This window comes from Macadamia integrifolia, unplaced genomic scaffold (genome assembly GCF_013358625.1).
Source record: "Macadamia integrifolia cultivar HAES 741 unplaced genomic scaffold, SCU_Mint_v3 scaffold1306, whole genome shotgun sequence".
NCBI lineage: Eukaryota > Viridiplantae > Streptophyta > Magnoliopsida > Proteales > Proteaceae > Macadamia > Macadamia integrifolia.
In genome coordinates, this window is record NW_024868154.1 from 97,431 (window position 1) to 125,309 (window position 27,879).

Sequence of the window (27,879 nt, forward strand, 5' to 3'; positions counted from 1 at the left end):
AAAGAAGGAACGACGGAAGGGAGAAGGAAAGAGAAACAGAAGGAGAAAGATAGATTTGGAGCAGAGAAAGCAGCAAAGAGCAAAGAGGGTTTCGTCTTCTTCACACAGACCGGTTTCAAGGCAATCGGGCTGGTGAAGGTGAAGTGTTGAAAGGCTTTGTTCTTATAAATCTAAATCCGAATCATACACAATCTTTGTGAAAGAGGAGAGGCCTCTGCAACACTTCACATGTGATATTACCTCAGTTCATCAACACCGCCATTTGCTATCATTAAACCCTTCGTTATACCTTTTTTTTTTATATATATTATTTTTATCTTGATTGATATTACAGAAGAGAAGAAGAGAGAATCGAAGCGAAGCTACAGTGGGAATTAAGAAGCGAAGGTAAATTCTGTTTGTTAGATTGAATAGGGTGAAGCAGAGGAGGATTAGGGCTGAAGAAAGGTGGTTCTGGGTGAAGAGATTGAATCTTGTTGCCGCCATTTTGTTGGGTTGGTGAAAAGGAGCCGATATTTTGAGGGGCATTGGATGGTCTTTGGTGAAGGAATCCTGGGGTAGATCGAGAAGCAGCTCAAGTTCCGACCAGATCGAGCTCTGTGAAAATGGTATGAATTTCTAATTTTTTTTTTGGAATTTTTGTTGGGATTTTGTGTCACTTGGATTGGTGGATTGTACTTTGATGATAATTGGGAGATTTTTTTTTTTGTTTTTATTGGATCTATTTGTGATTCTGATCCGGGTATCTGTGCACGGATTTGGGAAGCTTGAAATTTTATCTTTAGATAAACGGAAATTGAAGCTTTATGTTGTCTATGCGGTGCTGTTTATTTTCTAATCCAACTGAAAACCACCAAATCTATTGTTTATTGAGATGCCCATTTGGATATACTGGGAACACGGCTGGAGGACTCAACCTATCATTCTCAATGAAGCTATTTGAGAATGCATCGCAGGAGATTTTGAATTTTTATTGGGTCCACCTGTGCATTCAAATCAGCGGAAACTTCTTTCCTCAACACGAAGGGAAACAGAATGTGGAAAGAGAAGGAAAAACACTAACCTAATTTTTTAGTGGGAAAGAAAATGGTTTTATTAGTTGTCTTTGTTCATTCTATATGATTACCTTGGGAGCTTATTGGAAACTCGACATGTTTGCCTGAAAATCGTAAAGTACATCATGAAGTTACTGAGTTCTTTGTTTCCTGCTAACATTTTTTTGAGATATAATTAAGTTCAAGTTCATTTTAGTCATATTTGCTTTAATCGGAGCTGCTTAACTCCTTGGTCCAAATGAAACAGCAAAGATGACTTCTTACCATGGAAAGTGTTTCTCCCTTCATTTTTTGTTTTTGTTTTTGTTTTTGTTTTATGTTTTGTTTTGTTTTTTACAATCTCTATTAAATGTGTGTTTAAATAATTCTCATTGGGTACAATGTGCTGCTTCATTCGTACTCCATAATTTAGCGACTGGCTTACAGTTCATATTTTGAAAAGGCTAATTGTTTTCAACAAGGTTCAATGAAACTTCTTCCACTACATTTGATCAATTAAACTAGTTTGACACTGGAAAATGGTTTTGTAACCCATCTTCATGTCGTAATTGCTTCATAAATTAAATACTATGAAGACAAGGGAAGGGGGGGGGGGTAAGGGAACAAACAAGTAGAACTTCATTTTATACTGAATACTGCTGATTATTTTGTGGCTTTAATCTATCACAATATGTCTTTCACCTATCAGGAAATTCAACTTCTCTACATCAGTAGTTCCTGTTTTCTGAGCTTACTTCATGTGTTAAGAAACATTTATTTTCCCTTTACTTATTTATTTTTCTGGTTGTGGAAGATAGAACATTTTGACTCTGCGAATATGTTTCTGTAAGGAATCCCACTTGGATGTCTTAAGGGTGTAATCAATGGTGGTAGTTGAATCATGAATATAATGGTGTTGTTGTACTGCAATTACCAGAACTTGTCTCAGGATTGGCATGTGATGCCTGCTTTTTATTGTGGAATAGGTGCAGTCTTATACTTTTCTATTTACTTTTCGTATAGTTTCCTTGGCTTCTGGAAGTTGCCTTCAAACGTTTTGATGTCATCGCTGATTATCTAGTAATGCAGTCTTATACTTTTCTATTTTATCATGTTTGAATGACATTTGCTTATGGTGGTTCTTTCTATGAGATGTGATTCTACTTGATGGATTAGTAACATTTCAACTCCATTGACTGTAGGCTGCTCCTGTCAATATTGTTGCTGGGTCTTTTGTTTGGGTGGAGGACCCTGATGTAGCTTGGATGGATGGGGAGGTTTTAGATGTCAATGGTGAAGATATTAAGGTCAGCTGCACATCAGGGAAAACGGTGAGTGCTCTCAGTAAGGCTCTTGTTCACAAAATTCTTAGAAATTGATGATGTTTGCTGCTATATGTGTGTGTGTGTGTGTGTGTGATGTAGATCGAAGGAGGAGGAAGAGAAGATGGCCAGGCTGGCCCATATTTAACCAGCCTTTGTGGCTGGGTTTGGTCCAATTCATGGGGGCCAAACGGGCCAGGTTTGGGGGCCCATTACTACATGATATCTAGTCCTTGTGTCACGATATTGTTTTTAATTTTATATCTAGTGTCTTTAGGCTCTCTTTGGTTCAATTTCAATTTTGCATTCAGGAGATGATTTCAACTTGTTTGGATGTTTGGTACACTCTCCCAACCCCAACTCCCTGCAAACCTGCCTCCGTCCCTGGTTGCAAAACCCCTCCCTACCCACCCTGTCCCTCGCCCCACTATGCTCCCTGCAAATCCGTTCCAATCCCTGTTGCAACCCCCTCATGGCCCTCTTCCCTGCCCCACCCCTGCTTGCAAACCACCCCCTTACCCTACCCTCTTCCACACCCCACCCATGCTCACAAAACCTCCTCACCACCCCTGCTGTAAAATAAAGCTTACTATTGACTTGACTAGCTAAGGACTAACTACCGAATAGATTGAGATCTTATTAATGGTTGAATAAGTCTCTGTTGAGGATGTCCAGAAACCCCACCTGGCCGCAATTAAGAACCAAAACCATGCAAACCCTAATTGCCGAGTTGGTTAAAATACATGGGTGGCTGAGGGGGCCCTGGCATGCTACGCCAGAACCCCAATTGCAATACCATCTCTCTGAATGGGTCGTGTGGAAATGGAAGGCGAAGCAGGCGATGATAAGGATGGAGGTAAGGGACCTGAGGTTGTCAAAGAAGTGAGAGCTGAGAGATGCTGCATCAAATGCTGGTGAGGAGGGTGCAGTCAAAGCTGGTTCAGAGGAGGCCTAGGAGGCTGAGTTTGAGAGTGTTGGTAATTCAGCTGCTGCTGCGGTTGAGGTGATGGTGGTGGTTGTCGTGGCTTTTGTGGCTGTGGTTGCTGTTGCTGTGGCTGCTGAAGGGAAGTTGATGGCTGCGTATTTTGGTTAGGGAAGATGAAGTTATAGTTTCAGTTGCAGAAGGTATTTTTAGGTGATGATGAGGGGACAGTTGAAGTTGAAGTTGAAGTTGAAGTTGAAGTTGTGTTGTATCACGTCCTCTCTCTCTCTCTCTATATATATATATTTATATATGTATGTATGTATGTATGTATGTATATGTAAGAAATGCAATTATGATTTCTTGACCAAAAAGTTGAGAACCAATCTGAAATCAAAACTAAAATTGAACCAAAGAAAGCCTTAGATAGTAACTTTCTATTTCTAAAGTTGTTGCTGTAAATAGGAAACCTATCTCGCAACATATGTGGTAGGAATGTAGGATCCTATTAGTTACTATTTTCTAGTTTCCTTATTGTACAAGGCAGCCCTACTACATGTCTAGGACTGTTCTTAGACACTTTCTATTTTTCTGTCTTCCTTTTCTAGAGGCACTATTGGCATCTATATATTGTGAGAGGGCCTTAGATGTGTGTGTGTGTGTAGTGTTTATTTATTGCTTGTTATATACATTTTCTCATTAGGCTAAAAGGGGGCAAATTTTTTTGCTTATTTAATTTTTATATGCTATGAGTTTGTAGTTTTCATTGCTTTGGTTTTCTGGGAATCAGTGGGAATTCAATCATGAATTTTCTTTATTTACTCTTAACTTTTGTTCAAGAAACACTCTCTCTATGACCTGTATTCATGGAAACTGGGTCCTTTATTCATTGCAGGTTGTTGTCAAGAGATCCAATGTCTACCCCAAAGATGTTGATGCACCACCATGTGGTGTGGATGATATGACAAAACTGGCATATTTACATGAACCAGGCGTCCTTGACAACTTAAGGACTAGATACGATATAAATGAAATTTATGTAAGTACTTAGCGGAGGATTAGTAATTTAATGTTCAAGATTTTGGGTGACTGGGATTTCGACCTTTGTTGGGACTGACATATACCACTGAATTTGCATGCCATTTTGTTTCGATCAATGTCGAAATCGAAAGAGTTAAATGGAATTTTTACAATTGGGTCGAAATTTCAAACCATGAGCGAATTTAGCATCTTCTCAATGTTCGGTGGTTCTATTTTAAGTGAACGGAGCTCTTATCACCAACTTGTGTGCATGTTATCGTGAATAGTTATGCTCTTGATAATACATTTTAATGGGTGTTAACATTCTCAATGGTCCTTGTATATTTGATTGATTGAACTTTAGATATTGAAGCTAATCTAACAATGGTTATCCCAGACTTATACGGGAAGTATATTGATTGCTGTGAACCCCTTTAGAAGATTACCTCATCTGTATGACATCCATATGATGGAACAATATAAGGGTGCAGCTTTTGGTGAGCTTAGTCCTCATCCCTTTGCTGTTGCAGATGCTGCATACAGGTATTTTGCCATACTTCGCCTTTGGTTTGGCATAAGTTGCAGATGAAATCCCATTTCCTTCACAATGAAAGAACATTGCCATTATGGTGCAGACAGATGATTAATGAGGGGATTAGCCAATCCATTCTAGTTAGTGGAGAAAGTGGTGCTGGTAAAACAGAAAGCACTAAAATGCTTATGCGTTATCTTGCCTACATGGGAGGGAGAGCTGCAGCTGAGGGGCGGTCTGTGGAACAAAAAGTATTAGAGGTAAATTTTGTATAATGTTATACAGCCCAAAGCATTTTGAATATATATATATATATATATTTGTTCTGATTCTTTTACTTCTATCCAGATGGTTAACAAAAACAAACTACAGTTTCTGTCGTCTCATATTTTTTTCCCCTTTTTGGCAGTCCAATCCTGTTCTAGAAGCATTTGGTAATGCAAAGACTGTGAGAAACAACAACTCAAGGTTGGAGGACATTCTATTTCAAAGTTTTCCTCTGCTGCAAAATGCTTTTCATGTTTTCCTTCTAATTGTATTACTACAAACATTTTTGGCAATTGCAGTCGTTTTGGCAAGTTTGTGGAGATTCAATTTGACCAACATGGTCGGATTTCTGGAGCTGCGATCAGAACTTACTTGCTTGAGCGATCACGTGTTTGCCAAGTGTCTGATCCTGAGAGAAATTACCACTGTTTCTACATGTTGTGTGCTGCTCCACCGGAGGTAATTGGTCTCTGTCCAGCCCCTATCAATATTCCATAACTCAGAAATCAAGTGTTGTTGATTTGTGTTTAGCCATTTGGCATTTCTTTCTTAAGAACATGATATTTCCCCCCTTTTTATGGTATCTTATTTGTCATTTTAAATCACCTCTGAAACAATATTGAGAATTTGTTATGTATATTGCTTCAGATCACTGATTCAAATGTGACTATAGCCATTATTAATCTATACTCTGGCCTGGTGGCTGAATTAGATAGATAAGGTATGTATACTTAGGGTTTGAGACACTGATAATGAAGTAAACTACCTTAAAATAATTGATTTCTTGCAATATCTAGTATCAGCACCCATTTTATTGCATTGTAAGCTAATTTCTTCCTATTGTAGATCTTCTTGCATTAGCATCATAGCTGGCCTAAGACTGTTATATTTGGTGTAGGGAAAACTCTTTGATTTGCAATATTTCATGTGCATTTTTGTTTATTGTTATTAGAATTTTTCCTGGAACAATTGTTTTGCCACATTAGAAACTTCCATCTCTCATTGGTTCACTGGCTAATTCTTTCTTTTTCTTTTTAGAATTTAATGAGTTCATTGCTTGTAATCTCTTCATTGATTGTGTAGGGGACTTCCCAAGGAACAAGCTTATTGTTGTCTCTTGGGGTTTGCCCACTTCTATTTTGCTCCACCCCCTGGTTGCTTTGGCTGTGTAGCTCACTAGCTCCTTCCCCTCTCTCCCCTTTGTGTCTTGTATTTTCTTCTTCGGTTTTATATATTATTTATTCATCCAAAAAAAATCTCTTCAGTTGGGCCTCTAAATGTATGATATCTTTTTTCTATTTGTTTCCTTTCTTTTGTCTGTGGACAGGATGTTGAGAGGTTCAAATTGGGAAATCCAAGATCATTTCATTATCTGAATCAAACGAATTGTTATGAGTTGGATGGAGTAGATGATGCAAAGGAATACCTTGCAACTAGAAGGGCAATGGAAGTGGTTGGAATTAGCTCTGAAGAACAGGTTCTATTTTCTAGAGAATCCTTCTATTGGCAGTTTTCACTCCTGAAAATGTTAAATGTTTCTAACATATTTCTGTTTTATTTTCCTTTTCATTTCATAGGATGCCATTTTTCGAGTTGTGGCTGCAGTCCTCCATTTGGGGAATATCGAATTTAAAAAGGGGGAAGAGACTGATTCATCTGAACCCAAAGATGAAAAATCTTGGTTCCATCTAAGAACTGCGGCTGAGCTTTTCATGTAAATGAACTGAATATGTGCTTATTGAATAGTGTATGCATGGATGTGTGCTAATCTGCAAGTTCTGTTTAGGTGTGACGCAAAGGCTCTTGAGGACTCCTTTTGCAAGCGCGTTATTGTAACTCGTGATGAGACTATAACTAAATGCCTTGATCCAGACTCTGCAGCTCTCAGCAGAGATGCTTTGGCCAAGATTGTGTATTCAAGATTATTTGATTGGTAGGTTTTCAATCCTTTTCCAGGAGTTGTCATTCTGGGGAGAGAGTATTTGTGACTATGTTTAGACATGATTTTGTCAGGTTGCAGTGTTACTCATATCGTTCTCATACTTATATTGTTTTCTACAGGCTTGTGAATAAGATTAATAGCTCAATTGGTCAAGATCCACATTCAAAATTCTTAATTGGAGTGCTGGATATATATGGATTTGAGAGTTTCAAGACAAACAGGTGCTTAACCGGTACGCTTTTTTGTTTCTCATTTAAAGGGTCAATATTTTGCAGGGAACAACTCAAAAACCCTTTGTGTTTGATGGAAGGGCATTTTATCTTGTGATCAGTGACTTTGGAGCTTCTGTAGTCACTATGCCAACCTACTTCCGATCCAATGGGTTTTTGAGGTTCTGTAGTTGAAACAATACCCAATTAGAATACCATTATGCAAGCAGCATTGTTTTTGTGGTGCTGGTTATCTAGGTTGTGGGGCTAATGATTTTAGGACTACTAGGGAGTGTGTATTTGTGTCATTGTGAGCTTTTAATTAAAAAGCGCATACCCAATGCACGAGGCTTCCGCCACTGCGGAGTCTGGGGAGTGTCATAATGTACACAGCCTTTCCCCCACTTTGTGGAGAGGCTGTTTCCTGACTCGAACCTGTGACCACTAGGTCGCAATGGAGCAACCTTACCGTTCCGCCGATGCCCGCTCTCATATTGTGAGCTTTTGATATGTCCCACTCCCATAAATTGGAGCCACTACATTGTGTGATGGTAAAAGCTCAGTCTACATGCATGAAGATGTGAGCTTCAGCCTGAGGGTATCCAACTTATGCAAAGATGGTGGAAGATAGGACAGACTCCAGTCCACCCCTCCTTTAACCCTGCAAAAGTGGGTCTTCTACTTGAGCCTTGTGGCCCATCCCAGCAAATAACGGCATTACTAGTCAGCAGGCCCCTCTGCCCCCACCCTGCCAGGGTAACTGATAGGAATTTAACATCCATAAACTCATCTTAATTTAGATATTCAAAGTTTCCATGAAATGGAAATTCTGAATTGAATTATAACCTATGGATTAGAGTTCCTAGATTCTTTCTGAGTTCCAAGGAGAAATGCATGTTGAAATTTATTGCATACACTAAATGATGGTAGAAAATTTGAAAACATTGACTTTATAAAGTGACTGAGTTGAGGTCTTTTCATCCATTTGAATTAAATTAGTTAGAAGAAACAATGCTTATCCTATTCTCTAGAGGATGAAACCCAAGTGATGCAGATATGTCACTTAAAGGATTTATTTTATTGGAAATAAGCCTTGGGTTGGGTTATGTAGGTGTTGGGCCTTTGATCCCATGGGTTTTCTTTGTAATAGGCCACTTTAATGGTCTTAAAATTTGGAAAGTAGGAAAGAAGATTTACTTCATTAGTTTAGTTAGAGTCCTATTCTTGATGAGATTTGTTTGTTCTGTTCAAGTCCAACTCCATGTTGGAGTCTTAAGCGTCTTTTAGGAGTCCTATTATGAGTCCAATTATATATTTTTTTATTTGGTAGACAAATAGGTTAAGTTCTAAGCCAAGTAGGTTTTCTAATATGTGTTGTCCTAAGCTAAGTAGGTTTCCTTATTTGAATCCTATTATGTATTGGAGTCATAAACCTCTAAAAAGAGGCATTGCTATAACTCGAAGGACAATTAATTGATGAATGAAATTTGCTGCTTTGTGCTCCTAAAATTCTGAGAGTGAATTTCTACAACAACTTAGATAGCTGTGGGTGAGAGGTCTAGGCTGAGATAGCCATTCCCACCTACATCTATCCCATCCTTTCCTTTTTATTCTATTGTTGTGAGAGAGTGATTGAGAGTTAATTACAGCCTACTTGAAGCCTTGAAGATCAACTACTGATCGAAGACCGGATCAGCACAAAACAGCCAATCAATCTCTCCCAGATATATGGTTTTGACCCTAATTGGCTTCCCAAGAACTCTCAACCTAGAAGTCACTTTTCCGAGACCTTTTAGGGGTTTGTTGGGGACACCAAGGGGGGAACTCGACCAGGTTTTCAGGGCCATCTGAGGCTCCCCCTAACAACCGCAGGTTTTCGCCTGCAGTGCCTGCGAAACCCTATTCTGCCCATGTTTGCTGCTGGTTGTTCTGTTTGCCTTCGTAGAGGCCTATTTGGGGATATCAATAGCCTATCTTGAACAAGGTTTGAGATCCTTCGGACCCTTAGCTTATGAGTTCTCTATTTCTCCTCAATTCAGCCAGATTTTCAGATCCTGCCTGGGATTAGGTCCTATGTGATCTAGTCTTACATCACCAAGATTTCAGTGAAAGACATAGGTACCAATATGTCCTTCAGAACTTGATATGTATGTAAATTTTGATGTTTTTCATGGAGGCTACTAATTTTGGGAGAAATCTATTATGGGCTCTGCTAAATGTGAGGAAGCTTGTAATTGATAATTTTGATTTATTAAGATTATTTAGCACTAACATATTTCAGGGAAATCTTTGGACTTCCATTACCAAGGTGATTAAGAGTACTTGTAACCATTTTCAGGATGATAACAAATTCCTTAACTGATAAAATGAAAATGAGAAATAGGAGAGGGTTAGGTGCTGAAGCATTCTTAATGTTCATTGTACATTTTTTCCTATGAATGGGAAACCAAAAAAATGCTTTTTTGAACAATAAATACTATACTAAAAATGTATTGACAGGTTGAGACCTCTGGGTAACGTGTTTATTCAGATTGTCAAGTCTGGTAAAGATGATGTCTTATTAATTTTTATAACGTTGGTTGGTCTTATGCAGCTTTGAGCAATTCTGTATCAATTTGACAAATGAGAAACTGCAGCAACATTTCAACCAGGTCTTTATATAGAAATCTTCTCCTTTTCTGATCATTTCCTTGAGATTTTATTTTTTATTGAACGTGAAGTAATGTGGATGTATCATAAATGTGTTCCTTTGACAGCATGTTTTTAAAATGGAGCAAGAAGAGTATACGAAAGAGGAAATTGATTGGAGTTATATAGAATTCATTGACAATCAGGATGTTCTGGATCTCATTGAAAAGGTTTACATTTTGCTTCCCTTCCTTCTTTTCCCTCCGCTCCTCGGCCTGAACCCCCCCCCCCCGGGGAAAAAAAATCTCACTTTCTAGCTTGCAGCAATAGTGATTTGTATTTTTACATATTGATTTTAATCCAGGGCCCAATAGAAAGTGATTATGATTGAGAAGATAAATAAATGAAAGTCCAGTGGGACCGTTGCGTAGTTAATGTTGTTTAGCCATTTTGTTCCAGGAAAAAGTGATTTTTTTTTAAAGTGGAAGCTAAGCTAATTGATTTTGTTTCCACTATTAAGTTCTTTGGCATGTATTGTCTTTATTGTAACTGTTGTTTAAGAAATACTTCTTTTTGATCCAACTAAGTCTAACAATGGAAGTAGCTAAAACACCAGCAATGTGGCGCTTGCAAGTTATCGAACACAAAATTTCCCAGTCCTTTATTATTATTTTCTCTCTGTCGTACTTTTTGCTATCAAGACTGCCTTCATATGATGTAAAAAATTCTTGTGCAAGGGCTCCCTGCATCCTCAAAGATCTTTTTCGTCTGGGCGATTCTCAAAGATCTGGGAATATCTAATGAATTTGATTTCTGCAGGAGTAGGCTCTGTTATGGTCCAATAATCTCCTTTGCCCTCTTCCACTCCCATGGCCCTTTTTTTTTCCCCTCATTTTGAGAAATGAGGACCTTCAAACTGTTTTAGAACATTATTCTACCTATGGTGGCTGGAGCCTGGAGGAATTAGTATCAGCTTTTTTAAATTATGGATGCTTCATGGGAAAATATTATGTTGCATTGTAGCTGATATGGCTTGATATAAAGCTTGCCCGGTTGCATACATCAATGGATGTGGGTGGGTCCATGTGATGGAGGACCTTAGAACCATCTCATGGATCAAATTTCAACCTGGAAAATGGGCACGTGAAGTGGTTAAAATAGTATGTCTAGAGTTCCATTAAATTACAAGAATAATACTTCACTGTAACAGAATCTAGTGGCATTGATGTAATTTCTGGTGACTGTCAACTCACTTTTGATGGAGTTTCCTTGTTTATTTGCGGCTGAAACTTGACTTTTGAGGGTGGGTTTTGGATCACTCTATGATATGGACCCACAGTTCTCCCAAATGGCAAGTCTAGACAAGTGCTTTTTTCCCCTTCACCTATAGCCTGTGACATGCATCATTTTTAATTCCCATAATGAGCATTTCCTTAACCGCCAAGACTTCTTTTCCTGCTTTAAATAGCATTGCTTGGCCCTCAATTCAACTAAACAGTAGATAAATCAAGGCTATTGGTGACTAACAACTTTTGAAGAAATTCAAATTCAGTGCTTTGGATTTGTTTGACTGAATAATTCCGTTAGGTTACAAGTATGCGTAAGAATAAGTTGTTCTGCTTTCACTGTACTAAACATTCCAGCTTTATTTTTCTTTCCCTTTTAAACATTGAAATGTGCGTATACCTTGTCATTATGCATTAATTTTGGTTAAAATTTTGAACAAGGATTAGTTAACGATATGCATCAGTTTTTGATATGGTTGTCAATTCTTTCAATATGTTATTACTTATTAGTTGTTAATTTACACTTTGTATTTCTAATATTTCCTCTTTGTGGCTTCCAGAAACCTGGTGGCATTATTGCTCTTCTGGATGAGGCTTGGTATGTTTAATCCATTAAGCATTAGCAATTGTACTATTTCATTTATATATGTCACAAATTTAAATTTTTACATTTAGTGAACTGTTGTGTTATAATATGGTTTGAGATGGTGATATATCTGTAGCTTATGTTTTTTGTAGTATGTTTCCAAGATCGACGCATGAAACTTTTGCCCAAAAGCTGTACCAGACATTCAAAAACCATAAACGCATCACCAAGCCAAAACTGTCCCAGACTGACTTCACCATCTGTCATTATGCTGGTGATGTAAGTATCCTGCAATTATGCTGCTGCTTGTAGATTTGTCAGTGTCTTATCATTGTATCAAAAGGAGGAAAAATTGAATCTCTTGCATTTCTAGCAAAAAAAAAAAAGTGAACTTCTTGCATGAATTATGATTTCTCTTATTTTTCAGGTCACTTATCAAACGGAGTTGTTCCTGGACAAGAACAAGGATTATGTTGTTGCTGAGCATCAAGCACTTTTGGGTGCTTCTAAGTGTTCTTTTGTCTCAGGTTTGTTCCCTCCTCTGGCTGAGGAGTCATCTAAGTCATCAAAGTTCTCATCAATTGGTTCACGATTTAAGGTATGGTAATATATTCTTTATTTAATTGTTAATGCATGCATGTTCCCTTGGCATACTATTGAGTTATTAAATCCTTGCATATATTTATTCAGCAACAACTGCAAGCTTTGGTTGAAACTCTGAGTGCAACTGAGCCACACTACATTCGCTGTGTGAAGCCCAATAATCTTCTGAAGCCAGCTATTTTTGAGAACAGTAATGCTCTACAACAACTTCGGTGTGGGGTAAGACTATAATTTTTATCCCTTGGTTGGCTTGGTCTTTTTCAGTACCACCAAATAAATGGTTTTTATTCTCCCTATTTCAGGGGGTCATGGAAGCAATTAGGATAAGTTGTGCAGGATATCCTACTAAAAGAACATTTTGTGAGTTTCTAAGTCGTTTTGGCATCCTTGCCCCTGAGGTTTTAGATGGCAGGTAACTGGTTCAATTTTGTTAATATTTGAGGAAAGTGTTGCTAATCATGTCTATCCTTCAAAGGTGTTGATTCTCTTTTAATTTCATGGTAGCTGTGATGAGATTGCTGCTACTAGGAAGCTGCTGGAGAAGGTGAACATTAAAGGCTATCAGGTAATGGCAATTAATTACATTATAGATTTTTAGTTGGAAATCGATACTCTTTTCTTCAACAGTATTCTATTACTGTTACATTTCTTGTCATGTTTCTTTTTAATTGAATCTGCTCAGGCAACTTTTTCGTTAGTTTCATTTATAATTTTTCCCATCACAATTATATCTATATATATATATATGTATGTATATCAAAATTTGAAGTAGCTCCCGCCCACGCTTTCATATATCAAGAGCAACAAATGAGGGCAAAACTTTGAGTTTCAAATTAGTGCAATAGAACTAGTTCATATCGGCTCTCAAGGAGATTATGTCAATTTTCACTCTTCAGATGTAGTGCAGCACTGCAGCTTTCAATGGCATGATTAAAATCAGTAGATTCAAGGTTCGAGAAATCAGTTTAGATCATGGTCGAAACCGAAATTTTTCAGACTCAAACCTGTGCCATTTTGGCTGCAAGTTTCGTTTGTCCATTCATTGCTCAATGGCCATATTTTGGCCCAAAACTTCAGGAAAACCCTAATTAAACAACTCTAAACATATTGGAACCTTTAAATCGTAAAAAACACACTTAAAATTCCTAGCCAAAACAAAAAACAAAAAACAAAACACTTAAAAATGGTAGTTTGTTTTTGGATCCTAGGTTGCTAGTGTATGCCGTACCCTGCTGTCTACTTTCTCTAATATTGCCTACTCTATACATAATTTAATACTAGACCACACAAAATTCACTTAAAACAACTCAAATATGCATTAGAAATAAAGAAAAAGCGTTTAATATTTTAATGGTACACTTATAAGTAGTCAAATACAACTGTTTCTCCGACTCCTTGTCAGTACCATAGAGTTCTGGGGAGCCTCAAAACCTCTAGAATATTGTTGTGGTGAAGCCATAGATTGGCCCTCACATATATAATATTGAGCCCAACCACTGTATATTAAATCTTTTTTTTTTTTTTCCAAAAATTATTTCAAGAAAATCTTATTTTAACCAAAAAAAAATTTATATACAGAAAATTAAATCTGACCCTGTGAAGTTGTAGGTCGGCCTATGTTGTAACATATAAATTCACCTCTTTGTTATGCAAAAATTAATTCTGGGAAAAAGGGTATATCACTATATCTCCAACTTGAATCTTGCACAAATCTGAAAAATCGTTGTTGTAGATGCATTAGTAGTTCCCAACACCTTGTTCCACCAATATATGTACGTAATTTGGTCAAAAATACCAAATTTGTTTTATTTATTTATTTTTTTAATTCCCCACTTACTGTCAAGACCACTGAAACTAACGAAATGGTCATTTCGATCAAAATAGTGCTTATAAAGCACTGGTTTGTGTCGTTTAGTGCGGAACACCGAAATGCAAAACGCAATCAATTTCTCGACTGTAACATTATACTCCTGTGGAGTCACACTGCATTTTCTGCGTTTCGGGAGAAATCTCGACGTATGAGTAGATTACAGCGAATGCATGTTCCTTATTCACATAATTTTCTTGATTGTCAGATTGTCAGGTACTTTCATCTTGATGTCTTTTTCATGGTATTTGCCGATTATTCTTCTTTTGCTAAATTATTTGTAGTTGGCAAACAAAGGAAGAGGAAAAGAAAGCAAATATTGCATTTTTATCACTTGAAATGCACCACATAGTTTATGGAAATGACTGTTTGGTTCTCCTCTTCATAGTTATCCTGGATAGGTTTTGGAAAAGTTGAATCCTTGACTGATCTAGTTTGATCATTGCAGGTTGGCAAAACGAAGGTGTTTCTTAGGGTTGGCCAGATGCCAGAGCTTGATGCCCGTAGGGCTGAGGTTTTAGGAAGATCTGCAAGCATTATCCAGAGAAAAATTCGATCCTACATAGCTAGGAAAAGCTTCATCGTGTTGCAGCGTTCTGTCAAACAGATTCAAGCTGCATGCAGAGGTAGGATGAACTGTGCTATATGTATTTTAAGAGATTAATGCATCTTCCATTGGAATTTGTCGTCTTTTTTATTCATTCCTGAAGGATAACCATTGGGATGTTTTTTTGGGGAGGCGGTAAGTATACTAATTAGCTTATTTGTGTTTCTGGTTGAAGGGCAACTTGCTCGACAACTTTATGATAACATGCGGAGAGAAGCTGCATGTCTAAGAATCCAGAAAGATTTGCGCATGCATCTTGCTCGGAAACCGTACAAAGCATTGCACTTATCAGCTATTTCAATCCAAACTGGTATGCGTGGGATGGTTGCTCGTAATGAACTTCGCTTCCGACGACAGACAAAGGCAGCAATTACAATCCAGGTAAATCAATTTTGATTGAATGCACTAATGCACGACTTCTCTGATCCTGTTCCTTAGCTTATGCGTTCAGCTAAGTATTTTATGCCCTTCTTGTACTGCCCTGATTTTGGATTCTCATACATTTATATTTTTTGGTCCAGAGTCGATGCCGGCAGTATTTAGCTCACCTGCACTATATGAGGATAAAGAAAGCTACTATAACCACTCAATGTGCTTGGAGAGGAAGGGTAGCTCGAATAGAACTACGTAAACTTAAAACGGTAAGCTTTTTTCCCCTTTTTATTTCCTTTTCTTAGTTGAAAGTGTGTGGGCTATTGTTTTTATATTCCTTTTATTTGACGTATAACAGATAATAGCATTTTTTCTGTTGGGTTTTTGGTTACTTTCTAGAACAAATTAAGCATAGGACAACCAGTTACTATTAGTTAGCTTGGGATGTGATAAATTGCCAATTCAGTTATTGAGGTTAGGCTTTAGGACTAAGAATTGATATCATTCTATGAAGTACATGAATTTATGTCTTTTGTAGCCTTAACATGTTAGTTTCAGGGGTGGCGGTAATTTCATCGAGGAAAAGAAGAGAAAAAGGAAAATCACCTATTACTTTATGGAACTGCTGTCTGCTTAATTATATAAGTGAAAATGCTTTCTGTCCAGGAGCATGGCCCCTGCACCAGTGCCCCGGCCAATGAGAGCGCATGCTCGGGCATTGACCAGGAGGGGCACAGTGGTCATTTTGCACCCACCTGTGTCTGGGCACAGGGGTGCGCTCCCGGACAGAAAACATTTCTCCCATATATATATATATATATATATTTTTTTTTTTAATACTACCAATTGGTTTCAGAACTAACGTGGCCTGTTGAAGTGACTTTTTGTTCCTTATCCTTGCTTTGAACTTGGATTTGGATCTGATTTATCATGAGTTTATCTGCAGGCGGCAAGAGAAACCGGTGCTCTGCAGGCTGCCAAGAATAAGTTGGAAAAGCAAGTCGAAGAACTGACGTGGCGGTTACAACTGGAGAAGCGGATGAGGGTAGGCATTTTTCATTAAGAATATAATGCGCTATCTCATTACTTTTGTTTTTCTCTTTTTATAGGTGTAAGATTGTCACTAGTATTTTAATAGTTACCTTGGAAGGAACCAACATATATAATTCAGTTTCACCTTGTTTATCTAACCAAACATATGACAACCAAGTGATATCTCATTGATCAACTGCTTTCTAATCATGTTCTGTATGAACATAGTCTTGCTTGAATCACTAGCGTCAGACAATGGTTATCCCATGCTAGAGGTGGAAATATTTGACCTTTGTTCTCCCTAGGCTTCTGGATGAGCTCTTTATTTATTTTTATTTTTTTTATCAAGAAAAACCTTAAAACTTATCATCAAAGTGCTGCTGATGGCCGATCTTTTTTGACTGGTTAAACGTATTTCTAGTGCATACATATACCTGAGTCCTAACTATTCCATAATAGGATTGTTGATATACATTGTTTTAGTCCTTGACAAACAGCTTGAGTTTTTGGGATAAGCGGTTGTAAGTTGTAACATGGTATCAGGGCCAGGAGGTCCCGTGTTCTATTCTTGGATAGTGCAAGGGTTTTTTTTTTTAATTATTATTGTACCCTATGCTTAGTGCCCCTTGGTGCCACTTGATGTGTCACATGTAGAGCCATGTGTGTGAGTGTGTGGGTCTGCATGTGCTGGTGGGTGGTTGTGGTGTGTTGATTATAGTTCACAGCATCTAGGTGACCCAAGGCGTTGGAGAGGGCCTAGACGCAAGGTGAAATCAACAAAGCATCCAAGACCCTTGGACGCATAGGCGACGCCGCCTTGATAACTATTGTTGATATGCATTATAACCCTTAAAGGCTCAAGCTTTTATGATAAGCGGTTGTAACATGGCATCAGAGTCAGGAGGTTGGGTGTTTGATCCCTGGTATGTGTGAGGGGTTTTTTGTGTTATGTATTGCTCCCTTACACTTTGTGTCCCTTGGTGCCACGTGATGGTATCACGTGCGGAGCCATGTGTGTGCGCACGGGCCTGCATATGCAGAGGGTGGGGGGGGGGCGTGTGGGGTGCTGATATACATTGTTGTAGACTTGTAGTCCTTACCGAAAATCTCGAGCTTTTGGGATAAGCAGTTGTAACAAGGATATTGTCATGTGCAATGGTGTTTGAAATCAAGTTGGGAATATTTTCAACATGTGGTCTTTCGAAGAATTATGCCTCCTTGTTCCTTGTCTTCTGGGCGATGACGTAGATGTAGTAGCTCTTAATTTTCACGTGGGGACACAATGATATGGAAATGTTGATTAAAATATTTATCAGAATCCTGTTGCATAGTGGAAGTTATTTTTTAATATAAGAAAAAAGTTCTTTGAGCAAGGTACTCATGGTCAACCTAAGTTTGCTAGTGTATGTGAATGTTGTTGTATGCTAGCCCTATTATAAACACTAGCTACATATAAATTTAGCTACTGGAAATGTAAATATGCATTCATAAACATACATTAGGCTGAGGAAATACAAGTATACAACACTCACAACACATACGTTGGCCCTATTATGAACACTGATTACGTATAAATTTAGCTAATGGAAATGTAAATTTGCAACTGAAACCATCAAAACATACATTAGGTTAGGTAATAAAAGTATGCAACACTCACACTTACTACCATATGGATTTTCTTAGTGGGTCTAATCCATGAGTTGCATACCACTGAAGATGTAGGTGACGCTCCTCCTAATGCATCTCATATGTATCCCATGACATATTTTGTGCCCAGTTGTTCTAAAAGCCCATGATAACCCATCTATAATCCTCATCATCTACCAATTGGAGGTATCCCTGCCTAGGGAAGGACTCACTAAGATTGGAACTGAGTGGAGCTGGCCAAATGGCTGGGGAATGACGTAGAAGATCCACCATAGCCACCCTCATAGCCAAATGAAGAATTGGTGCTCTCTAAGTATGGCCCACCAGCACATCCACTATACCTAACATGTGATGCTGAATAGCCACTCCTGAAGCCACTATCACCATGATGTGCTGGATTGGGGCTCTCTCCTATGAAAGATGATGAACGCCAATGCCCAGATCCTCTACTCTCCCCCAAAGGCTTCTGTCGTGTGAGACAACCTCGACACATCCATGCCCATCCCAGCTGCCTCCTCATGTCTGAACTGTCTGCATGGACCTCGAGTGTAGCCTCTACAGGTACATGCACCATGGTTCTGATCCTATGTGGCATGATTGAACTAGGTCTCCCCTGTGAATCTGACAGGCTCCAGCTCCGGCTCTGGCTCTGGCTCTTGCATCATTTGGTCATGCTCCTCGCATGTGGCTGTAAATCTATCACCATCCACCACAATCATCATTACCATGATCATCATAGCCCTGAGTTGGGGAAGGTGTGTGAGTGCTGTCCGAGGAACACAACCACTCCTCTTCGTCATCATCTCTGCCAGGTTGGAACTCAAATGGACAGGCCTGTGAGTGAACTCTGCTCTCTAACGCCATATACTTGACATCAGCACCCATCTTCGAAGCAATCTGGGTGTTGGGCCGACTCCAGCCTCATCTAATGCAGGCTCACCTCAATCTCTCACCCTACTCAAAAAGGTGATCCTCCTCATCTTCTTCCAGGTGGAAGATTTTTCTCAACTCGATTGGAGTTGTATCGTTGTTTGTGCCCTGGCAGATGTGCTCCTCTCACAATCTCGTATTATAATGCATGTAGAACAAGTATGGGATGCATGATGGATCTAACCAGAACCATGTTGTTAATGCTTTTTATATGCGAGGTCTATGTATTTCTTCTTCTTTTTTGAAGCCTTCAATGGTTTTCTGTGCTTTGACCTTCAGTTTGTAAAGATGTATGGCATACATAATAGAACTAGCTGCAACCATGTTGTTAATGCCTTTTGTAGGCAAGATCTGTGTATTCCTCCTTCTCTCTTTTGAATCCTTGTATAGTTTTCTGGGGCTTCTGGGTTTGTTCTATGTTTAAATAAAATTTGTATAGTGAAGTCAATTTCGCTTTCAGTTCTGTACAAGACCAAGACATATAGACAGTACAATTCACCTTTTGTGGGGGTGGGGGGGGGTTGGCAAAGGGTATCAGTATCTTGAAAAAGAAAAGTTGTAAGATAAACAGGATGCTATACAACTAGGAGCAGTCCACAAATGGACAGGCTAATTCTAACTAATTACAGTGTGCTAATTCATTTATATTTTACATGATTGATACTTTTTCACAAACTACCATTCAACTTATATGATCATGCCTTTAAGAGTTCATGATCACTTATAGCTTATGTTTGGTCATTTGACACCCCTAGCTCCAATAGGAAAATGAAAGGGAGGGAAGAAAGAAAAGGATTTCCTATTCTTTATCTACACAACTTCACCTTTGCCTTCTTCATGCACTCGCTGCATTTCACAATTTCGCACTTGGCTCAAGTGATTTTTCTTATGAATAGTTTTGTGTATTCCTTATGCATTTTTAGGCTGATGTGGAGGAAGCTAAGACACAAGAAAATGCAAAACTGCAATCTACTTTGGAAGAGATGCAACTTCAGTTTAAAGAAACCAAAATACAGCTGTTGAAGGAACGTGAGGCTACGAATAAGGCAGTGGAGCAAGTCCCCGTCATAAAGGAGGTCCCAGTTGTCGATAATGCAATGTTGGAAAGGCTCACTGAGGAAAATGTTAAACTCAAGGTAATGTTGCTTAAATTCCAGGATATGTTTGTTGCTTGATGATGCTAATTCATGTTTCGACTGGAGCATCCTTCTACTGAGCTCCTCTAGATCACCTGGTGTAAGTTGTAACATGATTATGCTATGTATTGATGTGTATCTGGTTTTCCGATTTCTATTTGCAGGCATTGGTGGGTACACTAGAAAAAAAAATTGATGAGACAGAGAAAAAATTTGAAGAAACGAACAAGCTTAGTGAAGAAAGGTTGAAGCAGGCTTTGGATGCAGAGTCAAAGATTATTCAGTTGAAGACTGCAATGCAAAGGTTTGTTGTAGTGATTGAGTGTCTCTTTTGGACTTGGATTAAGCTCGAAGTGGGTCTTTTTGACTAGATGGACATCAAACAAAAACTGATATTTGCCTTCTTATTTTTTCCTGGCAAATATTTGCTGAATCAATAATACTAGGTTGAAAGGACACTGATACGAGTGTTAGTGTCTATACGTGGTTTAGATTTTCTTCAGTTACTCATTTGGTATTAATATATACCCCCCTGACATTCATTATTTTTGCAGGCTCGAAGAAAAACTTTCTGACATGGAAACTGAGGATCAAATTCTCCGACAGCAATCCTTGTCAAATACACCTGTAAAAAAGATGCCGGAGGATTCAGAAATTCATACACCTAAGGTAAGACCTGTATATTGAATGAATGTGATTCTGTGTTTTTCTTCATCCATATGTTGTTTACCTTAACTTTGCTCTCACAGAGATTGGAAAATGGTCATCATGAGAATGAAGAAAATAGAGCCAATGTAAGCTACAAACTGTAACTATTTATCGTTCTTTTAGATTGGGTCCGACATATTGACGTGCATAATATGTTATGTCATTCAATGTAATCCTGCAGGAGCGACAGAGTGCAACACCTGCTAACAAGTTGGGAGCAGAAGACAGCAAGTTGAGGAGATCAAATATTGAAAGACAACATGTATGTGCTTCCTTGAATTGAAAGATACTTCATTATTTTCGTGATTCTTTCTGTTGCTATTTCGTCCTTAGGTAAATAGGTGGATTTGTTCTAACCTTGGACATTCTATTTTCCGATGCAGGAGAGTGTTGATGCTCTAATCAAATGTGTCATGCAAGATCTTGGGTTTAGTCAAGGGAAGCCAGTTGCTGCATTTACTATTTATAAATGCCTGCTTCACTGGAAATCTTTCGAAGCTGAAAGAACCAGTGTCTTTGATCGCCTTATTCAGATGATAGGTTCTGCAATTGAGGTAATTCAGTATCCATATTCTTTTGATGGAACAGAATATTTTAGTAGAGTTGAATAATATGATACACAACATAGTTTGGCACAGAAGAATATGTTTCTGTGTTTAGTTGCTGGGGTGTTAATGTAGTTCTGATTTAAATATTAAACCAGTACGGTAATACCATCACAGAAGCGAAACAGATTGAACAAATTCCAGATTTAGGAGAAAACACAACCGAGTCAGCAAACCAGATCAGGCTGAAAGCCTGAAACCCTGGCCGAGTGCTCCTTTCAGAGGGTGTAAACTTTGCTGATAATTCAAGCAAGATCCAGTGGTTGGATATGCTGATGTGGCCAAGTCCTGGTGGCACTAGGATAGGTCAAAATCAGTCAAACCTGGAGTTGTATGAATGATCAGAAAACAGAATTATTATACCCAACAGAATCTATCTATGCTATTAATTCCAGCAAGAATAAAACACTAAAACAGTGAGATCGATTAGCTAAAAACCCATTCCCACTTGCAGTAGGATTCAACAATCAAGAATGAAGTCAGATTTTGAAAACAGAATATGAATGAGGGTACTGTCGATTGAAGAATTCTGAAACCAGAATTGAAATTAGCAATACACAACACCTTATATGAAATAATCCTAGTGCAGGTAGGACTGATGTATCACAGGAACAGAGCCAGAATTCAGTTGCAGGATTCAAGAGTCAGAATTGAATGAATAATATTCAATAATGGAATAAGATTACAATAGGACAGTACCAAGCTTCCCACCGCAAGGTATTGATTGGGTTCACCACCAGTCGCACCTTGATTCACCATAAGGAAGAAGCCTCCACATAACAAGCAGAAAAACAGAACTTGAATTAGCTTGTCAATAACAAATATCATGGGGAGTGACACCCCCAGTCCTTCATTTATAAAACTTTAAATAGTAGAGTTGAAGTCAAGCTGGGAAACCCCCTAGCCAACTCTTACAACTTGGCCAGTCCTCTTTAAGAGGAGGTGACCCAACGTAAACACTTGAAGACAAGAAATAAAATATCTGACTTAAATTGGACTTAATTGAACCATCGGTTTAACCAGGACCAACTCAAAACAGGAAAAAAACAAAAAAAGACTAAACTTAAAACGAAGTGAACCTGAGCTTATAAGTAGACTGGACCTGTGGGCCACACTTAAGACTCATTGTTGTGTCTAAAGTGAAACCCCCTTCCCCTCCAAAAAGAATAAGACTTGTAAATAGTAAATAGAAGTAATATGAAGGACCTGTCTTGTTCAGAAGCTATTCTATACTGCAACTGCTTTCAATAATGAGAAAGGAGCAGGGCATACTTTTTTCTGGAAATTCCTCTAGTATGGAGTTTTGCAAAGCTACATGGAGAGTGAATGTTAAATATGGTTAACGTCAGGTGCCATTTTCAATTGGTGTATATACATTTTTTAGCTCTTGATTAATGGTAGAATGTGTTTGTTTTTTAGTTGTTGATCTATGAAAGCCTACTATCTTTTCTATCTGCTATGCATGTGTCATCTGTCTCCTTCCTCCCCACTTCCCCTCTTTTGTTTCCTCTGAAAGATTGAGGCTGTCTACGTGTATGAATCATAAAATAGGAATAGAATTTTTTGTTTTCGCTTTTGTTGGTGTATGATGTCTTGTATTCCATCGCAGTTTAATCCAGGGAGTACTGGTGCAGCACCTAGACAGGCAGGACGGCGGTCCCGCTAGTCGGTTAGTGGGCCGTGGGGGTTGCAAGGGGGGCAGGAGGCCCCCCTGCATAGCAGGGGGTGTAGGGGGGCGTAGCCCCCCGCTTGAATTTTTTTGCGCCCCTCGCTCGAAGTTTTTTGTTTATTTGAGGGCAATTGTGTACTTTCCGAATTAGGGTTTTTTCGCTATATATTTGTAATGAAGGTTTCTTTCTCTGTAATGCAAGCAATATTGAGAGGTGTGAGGACGAGCGTTGTAACCCTATTCTCCATTGATAGTGAAGCAAGATCTCATCTCATCGGGGACGTAGGCAACCTTGCTGAACCTCGTAAAATCTGTGTGCATTGTTTGTTTTGTTTTTCCATTATCTTCTGCATCGTTTTAGGGTTGCGTTTCAACAGCTTTTTCATTGCCTGACCCACCAGGTTTTCATATGTTTGTATCCTTTATTGAAAATATTTTCTTTGTTGCAGAATCAGGATAACAGTGAGCACATGGCATATTGGCTGTCAAATACTTCTGCCCTGTTGTTCTTGCTACAACGGAGTTTGAAAGCTGCTGGTTCAACAGCACATCGGAAGCCTCCCCCTGCTACATCGTTATTTGGAAGGATGACCCAAGTAATGAGATACTTATAATTGTTTCGTTTTGTGATTTTGTTTGCATCTTTACTCAGCAATGCAAATTATTGGAGCACTTGATCCATATCTTACGAAGTGTCGTATTGATTTTTCTCAGGGGTTCCGCTCGTCTTCTGCCAACCTCAATGTTGGTGGGCTGGATGTTGTACGCCAAGTTGAGGCCAAATACCCAGCATTACTTTTTAAGCAACAGCTCACAGCATATGTGGAGAAGATATATGGAATTATTAGAGACAATGTGAAGAAGGAACTGTCATCATTGATTTCCCTATGTATCCAGGTATGGTGAACTTCAGGTTGTCTTAGTGTTGTCTCTAATATCTCATGCAAGTGAATAGTGATAGTTCAATTAGGTTGTCTCAAAGTATGCATGAGCAATTAATTTGGTGGGACTTGCTAACACAGGGAGTGATGATTAGGATATGGATAAAAGACGTACTTTTACATTTAGAACATCGTAGTCATCACTTAGATCGTGAGAAAAAGAGTCTGGAACATCTTCTACTTAATGAAAAAAATTAAGCATTTCTAATTATTAAACAAAAAAATTGAAGTTTTTTGGAGGAAAGAATGGAATGAATAAATGAATAATGAAAATATCTTAACTTTTTATGCTTGTCATGTGCTAACTTGAAATTTCAGGCACCACGAACGGCGAAGGGAAATGTGCTGAGGTCATCTGGGCGGTCCTTCAGCAATAACACTCCATCCAGTCACTGGCAGAGCATCATTGAGTCCCTCAATACAATTCTCAGTGTATTGAAAGAGAACTTTGTATGTCATTTCTGTTCTTTCTGACACATTCCTTCCCCACCCCCCAATAAAAACATTTTCTTGTTTTTCTACATGAAATATTGCTGGGATGAAACTCTATTATTTTCAGAAACACAAAAATCTCATGCCTTTCCGGTTTCCAGGTGCCTCCTGTCCTTGTCCAGAAGATCTTTACTCAAATTTTCTCATATATCAATGTACAGCTCTTTAACAGGTAAGTAGCTATGCTATTTGTCCTTTTCTTTTTTGGTGTTTGTACTGTTATAAGTTTAATTGGATGACATGGGGATGCGGATTTATGCTGCTGCAGTCTTCTACTACGCCGAGAATGTTGTACATTCAGTAATGGGGAGTATGTGAAAGCTGGGTTAGCTGAATTGGAGCTTTGGTGTTGCCAGGCAAAAGAAGAGGTACTTTCCATGCATATGAGTGGTAAACCTTTCAGGCCATGCTCCATCCCCATCACAGCCTAGAAAATGTTGGAGAGTATATTATGGTCAGGAAAGGGAAAGAATTCCGAAATTACAAGACATCCTCCAATAACATAATTTAATTCTAGGAATGGAACTATATAAAAATAAAATAAAAAAAATAAAAAAAATAATTAAATCCATCTAAGCCTTTCAGTTCCTTCAAAGTGGATAGCTTTGACATTTACCTTCGGTTCAAATTTAATTCTAGGAATGGAACTATATAAAAAATAATTAAATCCATCTAAGCCTTCAGTTCCTTCAATTGATTTTGATCCCCTTCCTCTAAGGAACCTTCAAAGTGGTATTCCTTTTCTTCTCCTCAAAACGATTTGAAGACCATTTAAAAAGGATAGCTTTGACATTTACCTTCAGTTCAAATTTAATATTATCGAGTTGATTTTCAAATGACTTCCTGTAAGAATTTCAGGAATTTTTTTCCAATTTAATTTTGGGCTCATCTACCACTAGCTAGATTGTCCAGAGTGTTTACTGTGATGCAATTATTCATATTTATCCAAGTGCACCTGCTTAGGGTAAATGAAATCATCCACTAAAGAATCTTGTCTTGGATAGGGAAAACCACTGTTGGCTGTTCTTTCTTTGATAAACTTGAATTGTGATTTTGAGAAGCTGAAAAAGATTTGCATAGTAATGCACTCCATTTTGAATTAGATCTTCATGTAAGATTTCAGATTTTGTCATGCTTATACCTGTATTCGTTGCAGTATGCGGGCTCATCTTGGGATGAACTTAAACACATAAGGCAGTCTGTTGGATTCTTGGTATGTATATCTTTCTCTCCTAAATCATCATGTATGACCCTTGTAAATATGGTAATAGTGGATGTACTCTTTTATTGTTAATCTTTCTGCCATATGATATGAGTAAACATCTCTTCTTGGTAACTACTACAGGTTATACACCAGAAGTCTAGAATTTCATATGATGAAATTACCAATGACTTATGTCCTGTAAGCCTCTCTCTCTCTCTCTCTCTCTCTCTCTCTCTGCCCCAACATTGGCATTGATTGGTGGATGTTTTCAGATTTTGAGCGTCCAACAGCTTTATAGAATTTGCACACTATACTGGGATGACAACTATAACACTCGCAGTGTGTCGCCAAATGTAAGTCCAAAAGTGAACTTCACCCCTGTAGGAACCAAGATTCATTTCTTATCACATGCTAATAATTCTAAGCTCCAACTACAATCTTGCTGCAGGTCATTTCTAGTATGAGGGTACTAATGACGGAGGATTCCAACAGCACTGAGAGCAATTCCTTTTTGTTGGATGACAACTCCAGGTAAAAATTTACTTCCCTTATATAGTTGTGGAAATATTACACCATGGACTCCTACTGATGCATGTCCCTGGATGCAGCATTCCCTTCTCAGTAGATGACTTGTCAAATTCTCTACGAGAAAAGGATTTCTCGGAGGTAAAACCTGCAGCAGAACTTTTCGAGAATCAAGCCTTCCAATTTTTACATGAGTGAGGCTTGGAACGCTGAACATTTTCCCTTTGCCTTATTCCATGATTTGCCTAAGGTAGATGGCTGGTGCATAATTCGCCAAGGTAGACAGCAGGCCTCTAGTCTTCTGCTTGATGCTTTCATGTGATGTAAATCCACGTCCTATATGTTTTATTCTTAAAACTATATTTTTCTCCCTTTCCTCAACATCCAATCCCTGGCTGTAAAATTATACTTTCCATTTAGATTTTGTAAAATTTCCTAGGGTGATTCAGAGTAGCTAGAGGGGCAGGGATGGTTTTTCCTTTTAGTCAAGTGCATATCTATATCTTTTTTCCTTTTTTTTGGGGGGGGGCGGGGTGGGGGGTGTTTGTTTTTCATTCTTCTTTTTATTTTGGGCCCCTGTGGCAATCATTCTTTGGTAGGGAGGTTAGGAGGCAGGCATATTGTAATCGTAGTATGCTGTGGGGAGATGTTCTTATCCCTCACCCACCTTCTCTCCTCCCAATTTTCATTGTATAAAGCAACTAGTTAATTTTTGAAGCACATTAGTTAGGGAAATTTATTGGTGATTGATTTGTGTGCACCATTTGTAGACATTCTAAATTTGAAATTTTGAGTGGAGTGATAATTGTATAAATAAGTATCATTACTTGCTGCTCTTTTCAAGATCAGGAGAAAATGATTCATTGTGTTGAAATTCATCTTTCATTGTAGTGTTGTTTGGATCTTTTTTATGCCAATAATGAACAGCAATTTCTCATAAATGATGGCAAATGTTTTTTAGATTGTCATTGTTGGACTTATGTGCCTCCTGGTCTGGGCTAGCACATTACAAGCCGTCTGTTGCAAAGGTTCAGGAGATGGAATATGAGCAAGTTCCTCCTTGGGGATTTCATGGGGTAAATTAGTTTTGATTAGATGAATAAAATATCTACATTTCCTCAAGATTTCATAGGAGAAACGAAGTTTTGTTTAAATGAATATGGTATTCCTACATTATTTTCCTGTGTCAAATAGAGTGACATTCATGATTTATGGCATATGGTTTAACCCCCTCACCTACAACTCCTTCCGCGCCGGGGGGGGGTTGGGGGTGGGGGATCATTGGGAAGAGGGATAAAAGAAAAGAATATATTTATAGTTTGTTATAGCAAACCTTGACAAATACGAAAATAAAGAAATAAAGATTTAATGAGGTTCACACATTGATATGATTTGATATGTCCTCGGGCGAAGAAGATGTTTCACTTTGTAGAAGAGAGGTTATAATGGATATCGCTCTAGAACACTTAAACAACGGTAAGAAAACTCATGCTGAAAACCCTAGCTTGAAAAACCCCCCAAATCACAATGCTTGTTCAATAATATGAATGTACAGTGTATATCTCTCTGCTACCATCATAGATCTCAGAAAAAATCCAATTCAGATCACCACCTAAATATATGTTGAAACGGCTCATTTTTCAAAATGGATTAAAAATATGAGACAAACTTAACCCAATTATAATAGTTTTTCTTACTTTCTAAAGGGAGGAAGAAGTCTGTTGTGCATGGATATGCTGTAGATATCAATAGTATGATTCAATACATGAGGACCTCTTGGCCCATCTTGCTAA

General features: G+C 38.3%; 1 protein-coding gene across 2 annotated transcripts; it reads left to right on the forward strand.

Annotated features, from left to right (window-relative positions):
* Window positions 1-26,971, forward strand: LOC122063391 (myosin-6-like). Of its 2 annotated transcripts, XM_042627102.1 has the most exons (40): window positions 1-138; window positions 335-608; window positions 2,237-2,365; window positions 4,174-4,317; window positions 4,696-4,841; window positions 4,934-5,090; window positions 5,240-5,298; window positions 5,397-5,556; window positions 6,425-6,574; window positions 6,675-6,811; window positions 6,884-7,030; window positions 7,159-7,260; window positions 9,842-9,899; window positions 10,005-10,106; window positions 11,723-11,760; window positions 11,901-12,027; window positions 12,176-12,346; window positions 12,439-12,570; window positions 12,654-12,763; window positions 12,856-12,916; window positions 14,667-14,844; window positions 15,001-15,206; window positions 15,347-15,466; window positions 16,144-16,242; window positions 19,730-19,942; window positions 20,107-20,246; window positions 20,497-20,611; window positions 20,692-20,736; window positions 20,832-20,912; window positions 21,034-21,204; window positions 23,374-23,520; window positions 23,639-23,821; window positions 24,184-24,315; window positions 24,459-24,529; window positions 24,626-24,725; window positions 25,514-25,570; window positions 25,703-25,759; window positions 25,834-25,914; window positions 26,010-26,092; window positions 26,170-26,971. In XM_042627102.1, the coding sequence occupies exons 2-40, from the start codon at window positions 606-608 to the stop codon at window positions 26,282-26,284; spliced, it is 4,527 nt and encodes a 1,508-aa protein (XP_042483036.1). In that variant the 5' UTR covers window positions 1-138; window positions 335-605; the 3' UTR covers window positions 26,285-26,971. The 2 variants fall into 2 exon arrangements, with proteins under 2 accessions (XP_042483036.1, XP_042483037.1); XM_042627103.1 differs by having other exon boundaries at window positions 7-608.
* The last annotated feature ends 908 nt before the right edge of the window (window positions 26,972-27,879 follow it).

Bases quoted from the DNA above. Each gene is read 5' to 3' on its own strand.
- LOC122063391 (XM_042627102.1), top strand. The intron at 6,812-6,883 runs GTAAATGAACTG...AGTTCTGTTTAG, and splicing joins ACTGCGGCTGAGCTTTTCAT to GTGTGACGCAAAGGCTCTTG. The intron at 25,571-25,702 runs GTATGTATATCT...TAACTACTACAG, and splicing joins GGCAGTCTGTTGGATTCTTG to GTTATACACCAGAAGTCTAG.